The sequence below is a fragment of the Rhagoletis zephyria genome, unplaced genomic scaffold, assembly GCF_001687245.7.
Source record: "Rhagoletis zephyria isolate East Lansing unplaced genomic scaffold, Rhagoletis_zephyria_1.1 Rzeph_scaffold_04029, whole genome shotgun sequence".
NCBI classification, from domain to species: domain Eukaryota; kingdom Metazoa; phylum Arthropoda; class Insecta; order Diptera; family Tephritidae; genus Rhagoletis; species Rhagoletis zephyria.
In genome coordinates, this window is record NW_016161112.1 from 31,096 (window position 1) to 53,769 (window position 22,674).

Genomic DNA, 22,674 nt, shown 5'->3' on the forward strand with positions numbered 1-22,674 from the left:
AAAAAAAAAAAAGAAAAGAAGAAAATTCTAATATTATCACAATATGTAGCTTATGACTAAGTAAATTTTTGGAAAAGTTAAAAAGGAAAAAACAAAATGTAAACTATGAAATTATACACCTTCTAATTCCTATAATTAATTATAATTTAATTATGTAAACCTATCACCCCAACCTGATGAGGATTCTATGCCTGATGGCATGATACTAATAGTCGACGAGAAATCATAAATATGAACTGGAAAAATCAACCCTGATGGATTTGTCATTTTATGGCATATGTCAAACATGCGCTTAAAATTTAATCAAGAGCAAAGAGTTTCTACATAAGATTTGATCAAGGCGTTTTTATACAAGCCGTAAATAGTTGCAGAGAAGAAAATACATAGATAAGAGTTATAAACCTGGCAGCGTAAGGACTAAATAAAAGATCCTGGCCAGCAAAGGAATCTGCGAAAGGCAGTTCACATAGTCAAAAAAAAAAAAAAAAAAAAAAANGTAAAAGCAGTCTTATAAGATGTTATAAGAGTTCCTAAGTCAAACTAATAAATACCTACATACATAAATGTTAAGACCTTAAATAATAAACAAATTATTTGCCTTTAAACTTGTAACATTATTCATAGTTTTAACAAATTTATTTCTGCCAACCAAAAGTATCAAAATGGGGCATATGTGAACAAAAAATACCAAATCTTAAAATTTCGAAAAAAGTATCAAAAAAGATACAATGGTATCAAAACGGCAACGCTGTCTTTGACTGCAAAATCCAGCGGCTAGTTCGCATTTTTGCAATTGTTTAATAAATAAAGAATTTTGATAATCTTCAAAATTTTTAACTCGTGAAAAACTTTGTGGACTTCACTTCACAAAAAAACAGTTCAAGTTTATCCCAAGAAAGCAATAAGCAACCCAAATCTGCTAAAGTAATATTAAGCCCTGAACTTTATTGGGTGCTANGTTTTGATAATCTTCAAAATTTTTAACTCGTGAAAAACTTTGTGGATTTCACTTCACATAAAAACAGTCCAAGTTTATCCCAAGAAAGCAATAAAAAACCCAAATCTGCTAAAGTAATATTAAGCCCTGAACTTTATTGGGTGCTATTTTAAGTCCTTGTAATGGAGGAGTCACCAAATGTAGAAGCTGAGGAAACAATGTCTGAGGAAAAGCAGCCGGATGTTAGCAGTTCTGCGAATTCCACTAAGCAGAAGCGGGAGCGCAAGGAAAGGGGCTTCATATGCGGTGTAATTGAAGGTAAAGTTGAACGGTTTTGCATGCAACATTCGTGTATTCACGAAAATTTACCATGCATTTTTATAGGCTTTTATGGACGGCCATGGACAACGGAGCAACGTAAGGACCTATTTAGAAAGTGAGTAACCAGATAGTTTGCAAATGTCATAAATGCTAATCACCAAGTATTGTTTAGACTTAAGAAATGGGGCATGGACTCATACGTCTATGCGCCTAAGGATGATTACAAGCATCGAGCATATTGGCGCGAATTATATACAGTAGAAGAAGCTGATCATCTTACAAGTACGTACATACATATATTAAGGAACAGCTTCAGAATTTTATTTTTGATTACTACTTTTTTTCGACTTTATAAAATTTCATAATTTTCTACAGGTTTAATAACGGCAGCTAGAGAACACGATGTAATGTTTTACTATGCTCTTTCCCCTGGTTTGGATATGTCATACAGCAGCCAAAAAGAAATCCAAACCCTCAAGCGAAAACTCGATCAGGTTTCGCAATTTGGTTGTGAAGCATTTGCTTTGCTCTTCGATGATATCGACTCGGAATTGTCTAAAGTGGACAAAGAAGCGTTCCAGACATTTGCCAATGCACAAGTAAAATAGTTTTCCTAGTCTTAAACTCAAAACAGAAAAGTAATTTGTTATATTTTTTAATTAGGTCTCGGTTACAAATGAAATATATGCACATCTAGGCAACCCAAGATTTCTCTTCTGCCCCACGCAGTATTGTAGCTCACGAGCTATGCCTACAATACAAGACTCCGAGTATTTAAACACATTAGGATCCAAACTTAATCACGATATTGATATAATGTGGACTGGAAATAAAGTAATCTCTAAAATAATAAGTCTCGAATCAATTCAGGAGATAACGGAAGTATTACGTCGACCGCCAGTTATTTGGGATAACTTGCATGCTAATGATTACGACCAGAAGCGTGTTTTCCTTGGACCATATTCAGGTCGTTCGCCGGAGTTGATTCCGCACCTACGCGGAGTCATGACGAATCCCAACTGCGAGTTTCACGCTAACACCATTGCCATTCACACTTTGGCCAATTGGTCGAAATGTAGCCTTGATTCCAAAGTAAATAGTAAGTTATTAATAGAGTTTTTGTATATTCCTATAGGCGCTTTACTTATTAATGCATTTACATTCGATAAAAAGGTTCTGTTTCCGCGGATATTAAACTGGAAACCGAAAACGAAGACGGTACGACCGAAGAAGAACTGCCCGTAGACAGCTTATCAAAAAATATGTATCACCCACGTATTGCATTAAAGTAAGATACACAAAAAATATGTAGGTAGTAACATTTTATAAGAATTTGATATCATTTTTTAATTTAGAAACGCTATAGATGAGTGGCTACCTGAGTTCTTTTTAGAAAAAGAGGCTTGGGGTCCTATTACGAAGCCGCAACCACAAGTTACAAGTAAGATTACATTCCTTATAAATTTTTCTTTAATTATCATGCTATAATCTCTACGATTATTCAAATGTAGTGGTTATGCCTATTATACCAATTTTACCGTCTATAAATACTTGTATGAGCTTGACGACAACAACTACTACATCCACTAGTACCAAAACTCTTACTGTGCCAGAAGTGAACACCACTCAGCTACAAGCTTTGGCCGATGTTTGCAGCACCGTTAGTTCATCAGTTATTAATCCCATAGCCAATCCAGTAATGAATTCCTTAGTTTTACCCACAAAAGTTGTAACAAATGACGACATTGTAAATCCAATTCCTACGTGCGTGGCCTCAAATATTGAGTTGCCAAAAAAAATTCCCATATCAATCGTAGCAGTGCCAATAATGCACAGGAAAGCGGTGGAGGATATATTAACTAAAAGTACTAGGGAAGATGTCGTTAAAGAACAGTCATCTGACTCTGGAATAATATCAGCGATCACGATTTCAGCACCGGGGACAAACGAAAGTAACTCGAGAGCTTCTAATGCTCCCACAATTGTGGCAAACAACACTGTTACAGATCGTGAGGAAAATGAGGGTGAAATCGCCAAGGAGGACGAAATGACTATCGAAAAGGCAGAACAGCTGAGTACCCAGTTACCACAGCTGAAAAGGATTAATGAAAAAAAGGCAGTAGAAGTTTCGAAAAATGAAATCGGGGGTATTATCATGGAGAAAGATGTAGATTTATTGGTAAATACCAGCGCAATACCGGGAGAAAGTGTTACTACTACAGGTTCGCTTCCCATGATAGACGAACACACATTAAGCCCGCTAAGTGCAATCAGCGCCGGTGGTAATGAACCGATGGAGTGCAGCAGCAGTTTAGCTTCGCAAGCGTCAGGAAAAGAAGATCGCAAATTGGTATCTGAGGATGTGGTGATGGCTGAAGGAGTCGAAGAAGATGATGTTTGCAATGGCTCGATGAACGAATTGAATGTAAGAAACTTTATAATAATATATTGTGTTTAATAGATCAAGTATTAACACACTCACTAACCTACAGAATAGCATGCAGGTTGAAAGCTCAGAAGGGTCACCCCTCTCAAATGCCGACATGAAAGACTATGAAGAGAAGTATTTTCTAATGTAATGGTCCACACGTATTTTATTAAATTTTGTTTATTTTATCGTCTACTTAGAACTATCCCTGGAGTCGGCAGTAGTAGCCTTATCACTGTGGAGGATCTTTACTTATTGTGTGATCTATTTTATCTCCCATTTGAACATGGAAGTCGGGGTTTTAAGCTTCTAAACGAGTTTAACTGGTTAAAAGCTAACGCAGGCGTTTTGTTAGGAAATGGCAAAGGCATTCGGAAATGTTCAAACGCTGATGGAGCGATGTCGCCCAAACCGGAAGTAGCAGAATGGATGCAGAGGGCGGAAGCGTTCTCTAACCACTGTAACGCAGTCCACGAGCTACTAAAAAAAATCGCCAATTGCGCCAATAAAGAGATATGCCACGATTTGTTTTCTTATGTATGGGACATTGCAGGAACTTTAACTCTCCTAAATGCGTTTGTAAAATGGTTAAGTCTGGGCCATTTCCCGTCTAACGTGCAAACATATACCCAGGGTACATACACATGTAAGCATAGCTCGGATAGAAAAGGGACGTCACATTATTTGTATGTGGTGTACTTTACGAAAACTATTTACAGGGTTCAGTAAGGGTTGGAAGGAGGCATTCATGTCTGGCGATCAAGAGCCATGGGTATTTCGAGGAGGGCTTATTGCCGATTTACAGGTAAAAAATTATATAAAATGATATTAAAAAATTTACTTTTACTTCTCTTTTATTTTCCTTGTGAAGCGTCTGATGCCAGTGGATTCGGGTAACGATTTGTTTCTCTATAAACTGCCTGAATTGCCGACAAGTGATTATCACTTGCTGCGTCCGTACACGCCAATCGACGAAGCTGAGTTGGGACAGGTGTGTACAAGAGCCTTTCTGCAGGTCATGTTACAACAAAGTGATGAAAAAACTGACGAATACGACAACATCCTCGAGACATTGTTACCCAGTCATTTGCGCGAACTTATAGCCGACAACATTGTTGGACATTTTGTGACTCTTAATCCTCATTTATGTATTGTAGCTCATGACGCTTCTAATGCCATTGTTGGATATGCAGCTGCTGCCTTGAATGCAAACACTTTTATGCGGAATGTTGAAGTCTGTTGGATACCTTCAATGAGGGAAAAGTACGCACCGTCTTTATTGGAAAAAGATAACTTCATCGATATTGCAAATGGCACAGATAGCGAAAAAAGGCGTGAATCTTCCGGACTTAACGTCCTCATGATTGAGATGATACGAGATTTTCACAAGTACGAATATGATTACCAGTGTCCGACCGAGGTAAGCAGTGCATATCCAGCTGTAATGACAGCCGCCGCCTTAAAAGATGCTCTGTCCCGCGATCAGGGACTTTTAAAGCGTCTGATAACAGTGACATTAGCTACATTACGTTCCAATGGCTGCTTCGGCGTGCATGTTCGCCTAACAGTAAAAGGCTCAGAAAACTTACAGCAGCATTATTCAAAGATAGGATTTACGAAAGTATATCATGACGGTGAGAACAAATATATCTATCTTGGGCGCCGCTTTTAGCAACCGTCATATCAGGCACCGATCACTATTTTAAAAAAGTTGCGCCGCCTGTCGTCGAACAGTATAGAAGATTGATCATAAAGTATGCATACCGACACCCTCTCATCTTTATTTTCCTTTTTCTAATTTATGTATAAGAATACTTAGCATCTATGAAAACTTCAGGAACATTATATAAGCCGTTTATTTTGAAAGGCATAAGTCACATCACAACTCGTGCTTATATAACAAGTCGGTTATTCGTTCAACTTCATCACCCAAAGGTAGAAGGTTTTGTCGTTACCATAGACTGATTTACAGATGCTTTCGGTTTCAATAGCCGGTCATTTAAGTGCAAGAGTTACGAAGCGACTTATGCCACTTTCAAAAACTTTATTACAAACNGACCATAGACTGATTTACAGATGCTTTCGGTTTCAATAGCCGGTCATTTAAGCGCAAGAGTTACGAAGCGACTTATGCCACTTTCAAAAACTTTATTACAAACATCGGTTTTCGTTTTCTAAATTAAACTTTAGTCCATCATAATCATAAATATGTATAGTAAAAATGTCCACTTTTTATATGTGTTTGTATGCAATTTTCAACAATTTTGCCAAGCCTTATGACAGGGCTTGATTAAGGAATAGCTTGACTCCATTTGCATAATTAGGTATATCACGGTATATCACAAATACACCGCAAATAAAAACTCCACATAAATAACTACCATTTTTATTGCAAGGGCGCTTCCAATTATTTTATATTATGCTCTCTTACTCGCTGTCGATTTAACTTTGTTTAAATTATAAAACCAAACTGTATCAATACCATCTCCAACAACGCTTTTGGGCTGCAAACCCGGCAATGGAAACCGGCATGCAATAATTTTTGCGTTTTCCTTTGATTCTGCAATCAACTTGCTCTCCAAATCTTTCATCTAGACAAAAAAATATATATGTATAATCATAATAATAAAGCTGTTCATAAATCAACCTACCATCTGCTCTACTCCAAATATAACTATATAATCGTATGGCGCCACGCTGTATTTCCACAGATCTCGCCTATAAAAACGCGTTTGGCGTTTTACACCCTGTCGTAGAGCTGACAGTCGTGAATACCAAACCAACCAAGGGTTCAGTTCTACTCCATCGGCAAGTATACCATTTTTAGCAGCAGCTTTAAAAAAAAAGTTATTCGTAAGGTTTGTATTGTGGATTTAAGCTATTCAGATTTGGTATGCATCATAAACTAGTCTTTGTACCCACAACAATTCGTCCATCACCAGATCCTATGTCCAATAGCTTGCTTTGTGAGTTCTTAGGTAAGAAGCTGAGCACATTTCTAACCTGCTCATTTGTGGCTGGAACGTACGGCAGACAAATCCGTCGAAACGCTGGCGCTACGAAAGAAGCACAAATAACACTAAGTCCAACGCCAATCCCACCAGTGGCAGCTATTAGAATTTTCGCTGATGTGGATATTCCTTTCCTTTTTGTGGCACTGTCTTCGATTAAATACTCCATGCTATTTGAATGTTGTATGTTCGACCTGCTGATTCCATGTTGTGATCCCAATAAACACCAAAAAAATATTTATCCAACCTTGGAGAAATTCATAGTTCTCAAGTTGATACCCAACATCATTCTCCAACTCATCTTTGACCGACGCGTAGATACGTAAAAAGTGATAGAGAAACGAATTTTTAATTATCAAGTGAAAAACGAAAGCTATATGAAGAGGAAAATTATCAATAAAAAGTAAATAATCTTCAAAATATCTGCAAATAATCTTGAAAGAAAATAAAAGGCTAAGTGAATCAAGTGGCAAAATTACTGTCGGACAATACATAAGGAGTAATAGAATGAAAAATTAATATTCAAATTCATCTATGTATGGCGTTTCAATCAAAAAGCTATACGGTATTTTACTATTTAAACTTCAGTATTTCAATGATATGTTTGAGACCAATTGGATAATTACATTGGAGTTCAAGTTGAGAACTAGCATTTTCTCAACTTGAGAAACAGTTATTTTTGCATACAAAGAAAAATGCCCTTTTTGTTGAGAACGCTATGATCCTCCACTTGAAGTATTGTTGAGAAACAAAGTTGGAGATTTGAGAAATACCTTCTCAACTTAACCTCAAGTTGAGCTCAAACCTAAATGTTTGTTGGGTATGTAATTGGTACAAGGCGAATTTATACAAGGTGGTCAAGGCGAATTTATACAAGGTGGTGTTACTGGCGAATTTAGATTACAACAACGACAACCATATGTATTTTGTGTGGAAGGTGTTATGTCAAATCTCAATTCTCTCCAAAGTTTACATGTATTTTGTTTTTGCGTTTGATGGTTGTGCTGTCAAATCAGAAAAGCAAAAACAAAATACATGTAAGGCGAAGAGATCAGCTGATTTTACAACACCACCTTGCAGGAACCAAAAATACATGATCACGTAAGAACGCGACGTTGTATTTGTAACTGGTTTTGAGAAAAAAGTTTGCGAAAGCGGGTTCGTCAGCTGAGCGTTTGTTTACATCACAAGCGCCACTATTTTACACTTTTATTCAAGTAAAAAAGAGCTAATTCAACATGACAACACATTTTAAAGCATTTTGTTGCATCATTTTACCTAAATTGTGCGTTTAAAGTGGCGGACAATAATTTTGGCTAATTTTGGTTTTCGTTGTTTTCTTTGCTTTGTTTACTTTTAGCTCGTTTTCCAGTGAAACAAGATGGCGTAGAACCCGCTAAAAAAAATCGACTTTTTTCACTCTCTTGTTCTTACGTGATCTTGTGTCTTTCGTTCATGACCCCCTTGTATAAATTCGCCTTGAAGGTGGTGTTGACGGCGAATTAAATTTTCGCCGCGGTACTACTGAACTTTTTTACTTATATACGGCCAACACCACCTTGTTAAATACGCCTTGGTCAAAATTATAGGTTTGTATAGTAACTTCTCCAGTAAAACATTGCAGCCAGAGCGTAAAAGCAAAATAGAGCGTAAAATTGACAAGAAGAGAAAACTAGCAGAAAAAGTTACTGAACGCAAAACTAGTAAAAACTTGCAAGTGAATAGTTGTTGCACCCTTTTGATATTCTGCTGTAAACATTTTACTATTTATAAATCGGTTTTAAACTCTTTGCTTTTCACACAAGCACTTACACAGTCTAGTACATCATTAATATTTCAATTTTCACTTATTTTACTTTTGTTTGTGCTAAACCAATTCAACAAATGGCGGCTTTTGACATTTATTCTTCTTCTTCTTCTGCTAGCTAATTTCTGCTAGTAGAAATTTCACTAGCAAGAATTTGCAGCTCTCNTACGCGAACGCAAAAACTTGTAAGTTTTGGTTAAACATGAACAATTAACAGCTACGCGAACGAACCTTATACAAACCTAGTGTGTTTGTTGTAAACAAGGCGAATTCATTTTAAAACAAACACATCATTTTGACATTAACAAGGCGAATCTATACAAAGTGGTGTTATCGGATCCGCTGATTTCAAGGCGAATTTGTACCTTTTGTCAAAATCATCAAAACGGAGTCTCCACGCAAATGTCCTGAATTTATACGGTTGCAATTTATAGCAATGACTTTTGTATGTGTGTCTGATTCATATTTGTGACATTCTATAGTTTGATGTTAAATATTTTTGAGGAGCTCAAACTTGGGTGTGCTTAATGAACTGTCTACGCGGATGCGTAGACGTTCACGTTTTTCATAAAGATATAATCTTAAAATATTTATGTTTTAAATTTTTAACTTGCATTTAAAAACTCCATTCAGTGCCATAAATACGATTTGAGATTCCAGCCGAGAAGAACTTTTCTAATCATGAAGCGAAATTCCCCACAGTAAGTGTTGCCATGTCCATTTTTTTGCAGAGTTGCAAAGGGATGTACCATTTATTACTATGTACTGCAATCTAATGGGTCGATTATCGTTAGCAACTGAACTTCAGTTGCGTTGCTAGTTGCCGAAACGTTATTTCAGATGGCAATAGGCAACTGCGCTTGCCACAAAGTGTGTCAGCTTCTTTTGGAAGTCCTCAGTATGCTTTGAAAATTAGCACACTTATAAGAGAAAAACTTTGAAAGCATTTACATTAATGTGCTTTCAAAATGAACACAAAACGATAATAAATAAAAGAAAAACCTTGAAAGCATTAACTTTTGCTTACAGTGCATGCGTTAGCTCCAAAGGATTGGAATTATCCTTCAAATGTCGCTTGATTGAGGCCGCGTTCATACACTTCTCTTCTTCTTAACCCTTTCACTACCGTACTATAAGCAGCGTACTTACACAATTTTATGTATTTTTCGAGTAGATATAATATGCAATAAGACAAAAAATAAATAAAAAATCGATTGTCCTTCAAATGGAAAATATGTCCTGGGATTATTTGTCCCATTGGGCTGTTTACATAACATTAATTGGGACTAAACATCCTATGGGTCATATTTATTTGAAAGTAGTGAAAGATAATTTTGACTTCCTAGTCTGATATTTTATTTATCAAATTTATCAAAGCATTCAAAAATGAATGGCTCTTTACATATTGAACATATATGTATATGCATCGGTCTTCTTTTATGGGCATATGATCCAACATATACTATCTTTTTGTGCTTTTGTGAGCTAGGACCTTTAGTTATAAGTATTCTTTTGTCTTTTGTGAGAGCTCCACTTTGCGCAATGGTCTGCCCAACAAATGGAACCAAGAATTATTTTAAGCCACGTGCGCATTCAATAGTGTTTGATGCCAAATAATTCCTATAAAAAATTACGCGTTAATTAAAAGAACCCAAAAAAGCTGATTTTGAGAAGAAAATACTTATTATATTATTATTATCTTATTCAAATACAGGGCGAACTGCATTTTTGTCGATCTTTTAAATCTCTCTTGGGTTGCAAGATCCCCATGGCAGTGAAAGGGTTAAATAAATAATTGTGATGAACTTAGTTTTATTGCTGTATTTTCTTTAAGACTTTTTATTTTAATAATTTAAGTTTACTAGCACAGCTTGTTTTCAACCACTTGCCGATTGTCGAATTGTGAAATTTCGATTATCGATAACTGCCGCAACTGACGATAGTTGCCATTCGTATTATAAATTTCCTTCCAGTTGCGTTGCCAACTGGCAACCGAACCGTGATTGCGTTTCTATCCGTAATCGACCCTTAAAAAATTTACTACAATTTTTTTTCATTTTTTAGTTCTTTAATTTAGAGATATGTTGCTGATAAACACGCTTTTAAATACTTATTCTCAAAACCAATCACAAACACATAGTTGTCTTGTAGCGTGATATTAAGGGCATTCATCAAACCTTATAAATGCATTGTATTGTAAACCGTATAAACTTATAATTGTGTAAACCTTATAAATGAACTGTCAAAATTTGTATGGAAACTCGTTTACACATTTCTGATAAATTTATCCAGCGATTTCACTGAATAAACTTGATAAACTGAAGACAATGCAACTCTGTCGCAACTCTAGCTATGTTTCTTAGGCAATAATCGGGTATGCGGATACAAANCAGATTATCGGTTTAGATGAATACCACTAATGCATTTCTAAGGTTTGATGAATACCCTGAACAACCGGCCTTAGAAGTGCTAAAAATTAAAATTCTTACTGAAAAGAGCAGCACTGGTCAATTTTGTTTTGTTTCAACTGCAATACAACCCCAGTACATTTGCTGTCACGCAAAATGCAACCGTGTTTGACGCCGCCATTTATATTTTCGTTTCGGGATTTCGTGTCAAATTTTTGATTGCAAGTAAACGCGATTTTATATAAAAAAAATTGTTGCAGGAGGTTTACAAAGCGAGTTCATAGTGTTAGGTGCAACAAATCCGTAGGTTGTACTTTTAATAAAGTGAAAAAAGCCGAAACAACTGAAAATATGGCGAATGTGCGGGACAGCGACACTTCATTGTGGCTGCATAACAAACTCGGCACCTCGAACGACTCGTGGATAAGTGGGTCGATATGCTCGCAACTTAATAAGGAAGTGCTGCGAAACATAAAGGAATGTTTTCCTGATCTACAGACTCAAGTGAAGCTAAAATTATTACTGAGCTTTTTCCATATACCACGACGATTGGTAGAAGAGGTGCGTTACATTTGCTAATCTGTGAAGTATGGCTGCAAGCCAATTAGCGCTTTCGTTATTTGGAAGGGACGGTGTAGAGTGTGAATTATGAAAACTTGAGATAGATCACCCAACAATGTGCACACACATGTAAAATATCGTATGCGCGGACAAGCATTGACGAGTGCTAGATGTTTAGCATTTTGCGATTGTGTGCATGCACGCATTGGTGACATCGCTCCATGCGCGTAAATCATAACTGCCTCGTCATAATTTTTTGCCTTAAAGATATTTTTTTATTAGTTTCAAATGAAATGCCGATCATCGATTTTGTTAATGTCACTAGACTTATTAAATATACTTTACTTTATATACTATTATGCTTAATATATTTCCCGCCACTTATAAATATAGAAAGTGCCGCGGCAAGAGTGCCTTCTATATGAAGATACTATCTCAAGCAAGTGCATGCGTGAATTAGCTATTAGGTTCACTTAAGTTATTTACTACGGTTTTTCAACAAAGGCAATCTTCAATTATTTTATTGTACATAGAAATAAAAAATTTTACATCTAAATGTTTTAGTGGAAAACTGAATTGGAGGAAGTTATTGAAGTAGCAGGCTTGGATTCGGAGCTGTGGGTATCCATGTTAGCGGAGACCATGAAAACATTTCCAGCAACTAGTTCTCTAAATACAGAAATTTCAGAATACGAAGATACGCGACCTATCTTCACCGATATGGTAAATGACTTACGTAAATTGGTTAGTAAGCATAGTGATATCGGCATGCTTCCGCTGGAGTGTTTGTATCTAAACAAAAATGCTCTTGTTTCAGTGGTAAGCTCAAGATTTTTTATACATTTTTTATTGCTCACTAATTCAAATTATTTAATATTTAAATAGGTCGGCCAACAACAAAATCCAGTAAAGCATTTCACTATAAAGCGTAAACCCAAGAGTGCAAATTTGCGCACTGAACTGCTTCATAAATCTGCTGACGCCCAGTCCTCCTTAAAAAAGTCTTCTGCACCGACTATACCGCTGCGTTCACGTGGTATGCCGCGAAAAATGACGGACACAACACCTCTCAAAGGAATTCCTTCCCGCGTGCCTTCATTGGGCTTTCGTTCGCCTAATGTATCTGGAACACCGCAACGGCCGAACTTAAGTCGCACACCAGCTGGTCGGAAGGACGGCGGCATAAAATTAATCGAATTTACAGAGCAGCCATTAGGCTATGCAGCGGCAAAGAAACGCAAACGTGAACAACAGTTAGAGGAGCAACAAAAGAAACAGGAGCAAAAACTTATAGCATCTGCAGCTGCTGCAGAAAACGCTTCTCCAACTGCCATTTCGCCAATACAAGGTAGTGGTGTTAGCACAACAGCAGGTAATGCTGCTACACCAACTACACCCACATCGTCTGGTGCCGCTATAAATAGTTCTTTTGAAATCAAGACCGAAACAGTCCTGCACCTAAATCAAAGCGGAACTAGCGACGATATGTTAACAGATAATAAAGACAATGTATTAGCCACAAAGATTGAACCTCCGACACCAGAATATGCTCAATCTTTAAGTTACACGCAACCCACTTCACCAAAAGGTTCGGATAGTAAATCACAGATGAAGTCATTGGATATGCAATCCCCAATAGTGGCTAGTACTGTATTAACACCTACAACTTCGGTCACAGTTTCTACTCCAACAAAAATGAGTAGTATGTCCACGCAGACACAAACACGTATGCCTACACAGACACAAAGTAGTAATACCAGCAATAATTTAAATCACAGCCACAAGCGCATCAAACAGGAGATTGAGATAAAGAGTGAAGAGATTTTAATGCCGCCAAATATTAAAGTGGAAAAAATTGAACCGCAGACTCAGCCGCCTTTGCTCACACAACAGTTGCCGCAGACCCCGTCACGCTTGCAGCAGCGAATAATTATACAGCAACAAAAGCAGCCGCAACAACAGTCCCCACAAACACAACCGACATTGCAGCAACAAACAACCCAACATGTTCTAATAAGATCTGCACCCCAACAACAAAAGCAAACTCTTAGTGGTTTGACTTTGGGCGCAGGCGGCGCCACAGTAACCAGACAAAAGATAAACACAACTACCACATCGCCTACTAATTCCAATACAATGATAAAAATGGAGAAACTTGATATAAATCCGATGGTGTCAAAGAGTCCTGTAACGAATACTATGCCCACTAATATTTACACTCAGCAACAGTTGCGTCAGACGAACAATCCATTGGCAAATTTGCCCAATAATATTTCTGTGAAAATAACATCATCGAAATCAGCGAAGGTTCAGTCATTACCTCAACAAAACTCGCAGCAACAACAGCAACAACCAATAATAATTAATAGTTCAACACCCGTGATAATTTCCTCATCTGCAGCACCCGTTTCAAGACCGGTAAGTTTTTATTTGTTTGAAAAAAGAAAAAAAAATTACTTATTGTGTTAATTTTTATAGAAACAACTTGTGCCATCTGGTACGTCGACAACAACAACGGCACAATCAATAAAGTCGATGCCATTGAGCCAGCTGAAGACTGCTGCTAACAGTGGGCCCGTTATCATTTCTCAGACAATCATACAACCAGCGAAGCGTTCAGCTACTTCTGCCACAAGCCTTCAGACTCACCAACAACAGCAGCAACAATTACTGACTCATCATCAACCGCAACAACAACAGCAACAACAACAACAACCTCAACACCAGCAAAGTATGCACCAGTCGGTTAGTACATCTACTACAGGAACTCAATACATCTTGACGACGTCTGGGCCTCAGCAACAACAACAGCATCAGCACGCACAACAGCTTCAAACAGCTGCAATGCCAACTTTGGCGTCGTTCTCTCATGCACGTCCTACCCAACAGAGCACCACAACGGTGTATCAAACAGCTGCTTCAGCTAATACGCAAACTCCAACGAAGATTATATTAAAAACTTCCCCATCGGGCGTAATGATGACACCGTTACGACAACAACAAGCACCGACCACTGCTGGCGGTAATCCACCACCGCTAATAGCGACGTCAACAACACAACAACAGCAACCTGCTTTACTAAATATTCAAAATGTACAGCTGCCAAATCGACCAGTCACTATACAACCAGCATCTCAGGCAGCACAACAACAGCACCTTCAGGCGCAATTGCAGCAACAACAGCCGCAACATACGATCGTATCTAACACCAGCGCAACGCAGCAGCCTAAGCTTACCCAAGTGCTTGTGCAATCAGCGAACCCTACTGGCGTTGGTGGCTCCGTTGGAAATGTAGGCGTCGCAAACGCGAATACAAATATGAAGAATAAGACAATCATACTGACACAGAAGGGTGTTATATTGCGTAATATCGGCGGCGATATGTACCAGCAGATACCGATAAGCAACATGAGCGGATTGCAGGGTCTGAGCTCAGGCACTGGTGCCACGCTGATGACAACTGCGGCTGGTCCGCCCAGTTTGGTGAAGTCAACAAGCTCAGGCGTTCAGCCTGGTCAAACAATACAGCTGCAGCAGCAAAGTGGAACACAAGCGAAACCACAGCAACACCTACCAACGCTAATACCCACAAATACGTTAACATCTCAACATATGATTGTTCAACAGCCGACTCAAACGAACCTCATTAGTGCTGTGAGTGTTTTAAATGTCTCTCAAAAGATTCGTACAAAGCAAATACATACATACCGTTCTAATATTTTCAGCCTTCTCAACAAACCATTATTCGGCCGGTTATTTCTAACGTACAAGGCAACAGCTTGACAACATTGCCACAAGGTCTAACGCTGATTCAGCGTCCTGGCCAACAACCGCAGCTGGTGCAGGTGCAGACGCCCAGTGGTTCAACAGCAGTTGGCCACCAGCTTCCAACTCAAATACAACGTACTATAATAACACAGCCAGCCCAGCAACAACAAATGCGATCACAACAAATCGTATTGCAGCACAAGTCGCAACCTCAGCAACGTATAATCACAACTACGCAAACGGGGACTGGTCAGCCACAGCATATACAGATTCAACAGGGTACACCAACGGGAGGTATTTCGCGTACCACACACATCGTTCAGGTGTCACAACAGGCTCACCAGCAGCAGCAACAACAGCCGCAGTCTCAGCAAGCACCACAGCGTAAAGGACTTTCTTTATCGGTAAAGCCAAAATTATGCACATAGGATTTTTAGTTTTTAGAATAAATACTAATCCATGCTAATTACTTGCTCGCAGAACGAACATGTCCATAAGGCGCATGAAATGTTCCGTAAAGCGAACCGAGTTTCTCGTCCGGACAAGGCGCTCATATTGGGATTCATGGCAGGAATGCGTGAAAATCCCCGTCCTAACTCTGAGAATGTAATTGTTATAAAATTGGGCGAAAGCGAGGTAAGATAATGGAGTTTTTTACTCATTGTACCCAATATGCCAATATGATCTTTTTTTTTTGTCTTTAGGAGAAAGTGCAACAGGAAGATGGCAGCACAGCGCTTTGTTTGGTGGAGTCACATATCCGGCTGGATTACAACACAGGCGAGTGGAAGACATTCCAAAACTATCGGCGTCTTGATCAAAGTGTACAAGGACAAGGAGTAGATGGAACTGCTAACAGTGGGACCGGAGGCGCAATGCAAACACAAAACTCCGTTGTTATTTAAGGGAAGGGTGTTTAGCTATTAGTTCAGCTCAGTCGCTCTGGACGTTGACGCCAATGTTTGCGCAATTGCTGATGTAATGGCTGAAAATTTCACGGCTGGCGATAACTGCGCGCACGTCTGACGAATAGCGAGCGTTGTGGGAGATAGTTTTAAAGCTAACGAGAAGAAGAAATTAAACATTATATCTAGGTGCAATTCGTGTGCAACTGCTGAGATGCAGCATACGCGACAAATAATCTTTTGGTAGTGCAGCATTTATACACGCATAGTAAGAGCCGAATCGCTTGATATGTACCGCGCTTATCCCGGAGTGAATGACTGTATGTCGTTCCTTACGATTTGGAATCGAAATTAAATACTTGAGCTAGTTTTGTATTCATGTAATGTATCTTAAACCGGTACTCACAATTTTTCCATAAACAATGATAAAATTAAAATGGGCATAAACAGACTACCATAAACACGTTTTCAGTTAGAAAATATTAGCAAAAATCAGCAAAAAATGCCTACCTTAAAATCTAAATACAAAACAAGGGACCCTAATAATGGTACCGAGTGTAATTGTAGCCAGCGGGTAGCAGAAAAATAAGCTGTGCTTTTTAACCGACTTTAAAAAAGGAGGAGGTTATCAATTCGTCGGAATATTTTACTTTGCAATTCTTCAATTTATATAAATATACTACCTAATTAATGACCCTACCCTTATATATATACAATTAGCTGTACAAAAGGAAGTAGTTTAAATGTTTAATACTTGCATAACATAATATTAAGTTATATCTATCAATATATACACACATAAGAATCTAAATGCATATGTACGTACGTATGGATATTATGAAAACGCCAATATGCGCATATACTTTAAACTACATAAACTTGCTGCTGCATAAGTAAGTATGAATTTAGCTATAAAAGGAATAAAATATATTAGCGATTAAAAAATACATTAATTTGAAGAAAATTGCTTAGGCAGTGGGCATAAATATCGATAATAAATCTGTATTAGGTGAAAATTTGAATTATATATCTATGTACATGCATATGTATGTAACATACCTATGTAGTTACAGAGATACTACATGAATTCGAAAATGAAATTAAAATATACATACATAAATAAATATAGAATACATACGTACATTACTATAATGGCTTAATGTTAAAATATTTAAAAATAATGATACTGCTAATCGTTTGTTTTTATTTCAATCAAGGTTAAGGCGCGTAATCGCGCATTGTCATGAAATTTCAATAGAAAGTTGAGCAATTCAATTGCGTCAGGTGCATCAGGTGCATCAGGCGTAGTTGGCTTGGATTTTTACATGCTGTGCTGAGGTGATGATTTGTCGTTTGTAGACCGTAATACTTTACAAGCAAACAAAAAAGTTCGCTGTGCACCCCTGAGTCTTAAAGAATTTGTACAAGACCATTTCAAAACCAAATCCTTGCATTCGGCACTAAACACATTTTTTAAAAGTCCTACTGGATTAATCGAAAAACTTAGCAAAAGTTTAATGATTTTTAGTGAGCTTCAATTTACTGACATTCAGGTAGTACGTAAGGGTGATAAAAACTGAGATCTGGTGGGTAAGTACTGGAACGGGGTACTTGAGGTCAATTATTATTGGAACAAAAAAAAAAAATGCCTCGAGACAAAAAAGTCGACACATCATAGATACCATGATACAATAATTTTTAGAAGGTAGTTTCATGATACAAAAAAGAAGGTAGTTTCAATAAACAACTTTTTGATTAAAAAGCAGATTTTTGACAATTGCTCAATTGTGAAAAATTCGAAGCGGCATTACCCAATTGTAAGGTTTGTGGGGTGGGACATTTTATATCCTAAATTTGGGATTATAAAGAAAATAGTTGTATTAATATATACCTTTTAAAAATAATCAATATCTTATCTTGAAAACGTTTAAATTTTACATTAAATTCGATAACAACTTGCCAAATCATTATTTTAATATTAATACAATTTTAGTGAACATATTTTCAAATTATGTTAGTGTCCTCATGTTATCTCATTATTTCACAATGTAGTTTTCTATATCGGATACGTGATTCTGATGTAATTCTGAAATTACACATTTACACAAATTACTGAAATTACACATTTCGATTTTATCTTTGTCCATTTAACAGCAATGTAATGTACTTTGGTACCCATGGGCCGTAAAATTTTTCTAGCAACACATATTGTTTTCACATAAAATTTTGACACACCCAAAATTGAAGGATAAAATAAATAGATAAAAACAAATTTTCAATAAAACTGATTTGTGTAGTCCAGGGGCGTCTTTAGTAAATGTTTTGGAGGCTGTTTTAATATATCCTATCTTATTATATATCTCTTAGCTTTTCTACATTCTGAGAAGTTGAGAGAATGAAGTCGAATATTCTTTTTGGTCAACTACGATGTTTGATTTCATTTTTCGCTTGAGGAGTCACAATGCCGATTTTTTTGAAATTTCGGACAAAAGTTTTCCAAGAATGGTTATAGGCTAAAACAAAACCGATATCTAAAGGGCGTGTGAAACCTCCCTTCAAATCGAATTTTTCATAGTGTATATCTCTGGAAGTATTTGTGGTAGAGTCCTGGAACTTTGTATGGATATATGTATATGAAGTCAATCTCAAGCTCATGGAAAAATATGGGTTTATTGGAAAATGCGGCGTGCCACCGTAGAACTAGGAATAGAGGTAAATGAAATCAATCCCAAACCTATGAAAAATTGGAGTATATGAAAACAATCTCGTAGCAGTTGAAAAGAGCTAGCGGTATAAGCCAAATAAACTAAAATTCTGGTGACGCATAGATACCTCTGGACGCATTTACCTAGAATACTGAGATAAGGTATTTTTCCAACGAAAATATGTATAGAAAAACGGGAGCCACACCTTCTGGAAAGTAACATGATCACAGGGTGTATCCCGAAAACCATTTTAGCTAAACCTTCAGGGATTACATTCTTGCCAAGACCCACAGGCATAAGACGAAATTGCGTCGCAAGTTTTATGATCGGCTTGGGTAAGGTTTAACCACTTAACCCCCCTTTGTTTTCGTCGCTACTGAATTCTATAAACTGTCAGCTTTCACACAATTTAAAATGTACTTGTGTATTTAAAAATGTCATGAAAATTGTGTTGCTAGCTTCATGTTGCAAAAATGTATCAACGAAATGTTGTGGAATTTAACACTTATTTCTTGTTTATTTCTTATTATGCTATGCTTAAGAACAAAATATTTTTAAATCGACAAAACATTAATAAGAAAATTTTGAAGGATTTTAGATATTGGGTATGGTAGCACGAAATGTCACAATCTGCTTAATTGTCAGGTTGTTAATATGGCGACGAAAAAGTGACAATGGAACTACCTTGTTTTTGGTATCATGGTTTTTTGTATCATGGTTTTGTCTGAGAATGAACTATATTTTAATTGAAAATTCTTAAAAATAAATAAATAAACATAAATGGCAAACAGTATCACTTGGAGATGGCGTGCTATTCATGCGATCGATACTCTTAAAGATCCGATTGAAAATGCCGAAGGTATGTATGGCGAAATTCGCAGAAAGGCGACACCTACCTTTGACAAAAGAAAACGTTTTTTTCGAAATTGCAATGTTGAAATACTATCGGTTCGAAGGTGTACGGCAAACGAAAAAAATAGTGCGGCTCGGCCATATTGCGGAACTTCTCTTGATTCATTTCTTCTCCCGCCAATGACAAAACTCATCCCATGGCTATTGCTTTAACTACTGCGTTGAATTCTTCCTTGCATTGGGACCTCACAGCATCAGGGAAGAGTTAAGAGCAGACGAGCGTCGGCTAAGAAGACCATATTGGGAAAACACGCCTGGTGTAAGGCAGACGGAAGAACCTCTTTATTTATTTATTTAATCAAATGGAATACAAATTCTTACTGCCACTAACAAAACCGTGCTGATAATGGAAAATTCAACTTTTCAATGCGAAATTAAGCTTCTGTTTGACAACTGATTCCAAAACTTTTGGAACAGTGCCCAGTTTGGAAATAGGCCTGTAATTCGAAATATCACTCTTGTTCCCACTTTTGTAAATTGGTGTAATGAAAGAATTTTTCTAGTCGTCAATAAAATATCCCCACGAAAGAGATTTATTGAACAGTATTGTTAATGGCTGAATGAGCGATGGGCAACGTTTGAGCATAGCACCTGAGATGCCATCAAAATCCAATTTAAAGGAGTGCTTTATGGAACAAATGGCTACTTCTACGTCACTTTCAGAAACATCAGTGCGCCTTAATTAAGAGCAGAATCTGAAAGATTGTAACGTTAAGGTACCTTTTCAGAATCCGAGACATAATTAGAGGAGAAAAATTCTGCAGGTGTGTTCGTTCGCCTGCTTGTCATTCAAAAAGACTGAGGATGGCACACTCGACTTAGCGTTCTTGGATTGTACAAAACTCAATAATGCTTTAGGGTTGTTTTTAATGACTGCTTCACCTTAAGTAATAAACTTATTATAGAGAATCTTGTCCAAGGAATTAAATATCCTAAGGCAGTACTGATATCTAATCAGGACAGATTGGGACCAAGTTGCCCTAAATCTTTTAAAAAGGCTATTTTTGCGATTTTTGAGTCGCTTTGCTATCAGCACTCCCCCGCCTCTGGACAGGCCCGACCAGATTTCGTCACGGCCCTTTCGATAAACATTATATAACTCGGGATCGAAGAAGTCTGAGTCAAAGAGATGAGGTGTTAACGAGCTTTCCACGATGACGAATATGTCAAAATCCAAATGCGCGCTCAATCTGCGGACTACATCATGCGTAGTATGTATAACTGGGCTATCAGTTGTCATTCTAGAAACGTTTTGAAAATAATTTTGATTTTACTAGGTGCAACCACACTAGCAGTGCTATCGACTGGCTTTGTATTGCCCGTTAATTCACTAAGACGGCCTCAACAGATTATCGAAATTGTAGGCGCAGACCCTAAGCTTAAGACTAACATGAGTTAGTGATTCCAGCTTCGACTCTTTTTTAACAGCTTGTAGCAAGAAATGCGCCGATTATCAATGCCGGTGTGGTTCATCACGTACTCAATAATGTTATCACAAGAAACTGATGGCAAGAAAGATGACAAATGCAACCACTTAAAAAAGGGTTGTAAGCCTAGATCATTGCAGTCATTGCTTACGACTCTACTCTCCACTGTTACCCAAGGAGTAGGAGTAGGAGAAGGAGAAACAGGCACGCCCGCGCCCGTAGCATTAACCATATCAGCAGCTTCAGGCTCTGCATTAACAACGTCAGTTTGATCACAATTCCAGGGGCGAATCATAACGCAATAACGCCGGCAGATGACTGCCAGTAGCATCGCTAACAACAACTGCGCCGATTGTTGACTTCGAGTTGGAGGCAAACATTTTATTATTTAGCAGCCAGTGAGGATCGTATCGAACAGTCGTAGACACATCACTCACTTCATCTGCTAACACTTGCAAGCACTTCGCAATGTAATTGTCCTTTAATTGCATTTCTATTGGAAGCTATAACCCCAAAAGGATCTAGTAAACTATTAACCCTTCAAAAGACCTACCTGAGATTTATACGAGGGGTGCTAAGGGATAACTGCAGACGGCAGGCCCATATGCATACCCTGGCGTTCAGTGCAGGTGACTTATGCCGGTATTGCGATATGAGACCAGAAACCCCACGGCATCTTCTCTTTGAGTGAATTTCAACCCTCGAAAATTTGAATTCAAAGCGAATTTGATTAAAATACACTCGGAAGTGAATTGCAGAACCCGCCTGAATATCTAATGCCAAATGACCCCACGCAGCGGACACCACAATACGCAATTCGGTATGGTTACCTCTCGTAAGATCATAGGATCTGACCACGCTATACTTTTCCTTGTGAAGTTTCCTAAAGCCAGGGGTCTAAAATCGAACATAACCCAGGCTCAAATTCAGCCGAATCTGTGCGGCGGAGTGATTGAAAACTGGGCTAGAATCGTCACATATTTAGGATATCGTACTTCCTGGATTACGACATACGTGAATGTACTCTTTATCCCATTCAGCTTATACGACTGACTTATCAGGTAATTTTCTTTCGTATGGTTTCCGATCCGTGAACGGATTCGAGCCCTGGATCACTTGAATCCGTGCCACCATAAGAATCCGTGACTGATATTTAAACGATGTTATTAGTATTCCACGCATAATGGCATTCACAGTAAGAATGGAAAAAATTAGAGAAAAAGTGCCGTGACTATCGCCCTTAGAGCGTGTGTGAATCGGTAACAAAGTGAATTTTTGACAAGTATGAGGTGAATAAAATTTCACCAGCTCATTTTTACAAATGCATAGAAAATTTTTATCGCAAAGATTGTTGATGTGTATAATTTTTCTACACCAAATTTAAGCAAAAACAATAAAATGCTAGGAAATGGAGTTTCTGGTCGCAAAATTAAGAAGTATTACACTATATTAAATAATTCTTGCAAATCCATTTCTTTAATGTT

The 22,674-nt window shown here is 37.7% G+C and overlaps 4 protein-coding genes across 5 annotated transcripts in view; 2 read left to right on the top strand and 2 right to left on the bottom strand.

The window, feature by feature from the left end:
• Nucleotides 1-22,674, bottom strand: part of LOC108370136 (uncharacterized) — a 28,115-nt gene that overhangs the window by 3,983 nt on the left and 1,458 nt on the right. The window lies entirely within an intron of this gene.
• On the top strand, nucleotides 723-5,668 carry Oga (O-GlcNAcase). 2 transcript variants are annotated; one of them, XM_017625395.1, is made up of 13 exons: nucleotides 723-951; nucleotides 1,099-1,255; nucleotides 1,322-1,373; nucleotides 1,431-1,540; nucleotides 1,634-1,857; nucleotides 1,922-2,357; nucleotides 2,432-2,546; nucleotides 2,614-2,699; nucleotides 2,770-3,683; nucleotides 3,751-3,821; nucleotides 3,887-4,332; nucleotides 4,406-4,491; nucleotides 4,558-5,668. In XM_017625395.1, the coding sequence occupies exons 2-13, from the start codon at nucleotides 1,120-1,122 to the stop codon at nucleotides 5,356-5,358; spliced, it is 3,477 nt and encodes a 1,158-aa protein (XP_017480884.1). In that variant the 5' UTR covers nucleotides 723-951; nucleotides 1,099-1,119; the 3' UTR covers nucleotides 5,359-5,668. The 2 variants fall into 2 exon arrangements, with proteins under 2 accessions (XP_017480884.1, XP_017480883.1); XM_017625394.1 differs by having other exon boundaries at nucleotides 723-916; nucleotides 1,064-1,255.
• On the bottom strand, nucleotides 5,439-6,976 carry LOC108370137 (protein FAM173B). The gene is made up of 4 exons (XM_017625397.1): nucleotides 6,605-6,976; nucleotides 6,338-6,519; nucleotides 5,743-6,277; nucleotides 5,439-5,638 (listed from the first exon to the last, which is right to left on the bottom strand). The coding sequence occupies exons 1-3, from the start codon at nucleotides 6,864-6,866 to the stop codon at nucleotides 6,104-6,106; spliced, it is 618 nt and encodes a 205-aa protein (XP_017480886.1). The 5' UTR covers nucleotides 6,867-6,976; the 3' UTR covers nucleotides 5,439-5,638; nucleotides 5,743-6,103.
• Nucleotides 11,264-17,294, top strand: Nelf-A (Negative elongation factor A). Its single transcript, XM_017625393.1, has 7 exons — nucleotides 11,264-11,473; nucleotides 12,038-12,292; nucleotides 12,359-13,891; nucleotides 13,952-15,127; nucleotides 15,199-15,645; nucleotides 15,722-15,877; nucleotides 15,946-17,294. Exons 1-7 carry the CDS (start codon nucleotides 11,264-11,266, stop codon nucleotides 16,144-16,146), a joined length of 3,978 nt encoding a protein of 1,325 aa, XP_017480882.1. The 3' UTR covers nucleotides 16,147-17,294.

Excerpts from the sequence above, each read along its gene's own strand:
- Oga (XM_017625395.1), top strand. The coding sequence starts at position 1,120 with ATGGAGGAGTCACCAAATGTAGAAGCTGAGGAAACAATGTCTGAGGAA. Across the intron at positions 2,547-2,613 it reads CACCCACGTATTGCATTAAA|AAACGCTATAGATGAGTGGC; the intron begins GTAAGATACACA and ends TTTTTAATTTAG. Across the intron at positions 4,492-4,557 it reads GGCTTATTGCCGATTTACAG|CGTCTGATGCCAGTGGATTC; the intron begins GTAAAAAATTAT and ends TTCCTTGTGAAG.
- LOC108370137 (XM_017625397.1), bottom strand. The coding sequence starts at position 6,866 with ATGGAGTATTTAATCGAAGACAGTGCCACAAAAAGGAAAGGAATATCC. Across the intron at positions 6,520-6,604 it reads TGATGGACGAATTGTTGTGG|CTGCTGCTAAAAATGGTATA; the intron begins GTACAAAGACTA and ends TTTTTTTTAAAG. Across the intron at positions 6,278-6,337 it reads TATTTGGAGTAGAGCAGATG|ATGAAAGATTTGGAGAGCAA; the intron begins GTAGGTTGATTT and ends TTTTTTGTCTAG.
- Nelf-A (XM_017625393.1), top strand. The coding sequence starts at position 11,264 with ATGGCGAATGTGCGGGACAGCGACACTTCATTGTGGCTGCATAACAAA. Across the intron at positions 13,892-13,951 it reads CAGCACCCGTTTCAAGACCG|AAACAACTTGTGCCATCTGG; the intron begins GTAAGTTTTTAT and ends TAATTTTTATAG. Across the intron at positions 15,878-15,945 it reads TAAAATTGGGCGAAAGCGAG|GAGAAAGTGCAACAGGAAGA; the intron begins GTAAGATAATGG and ends TTTTGTCTTTAG.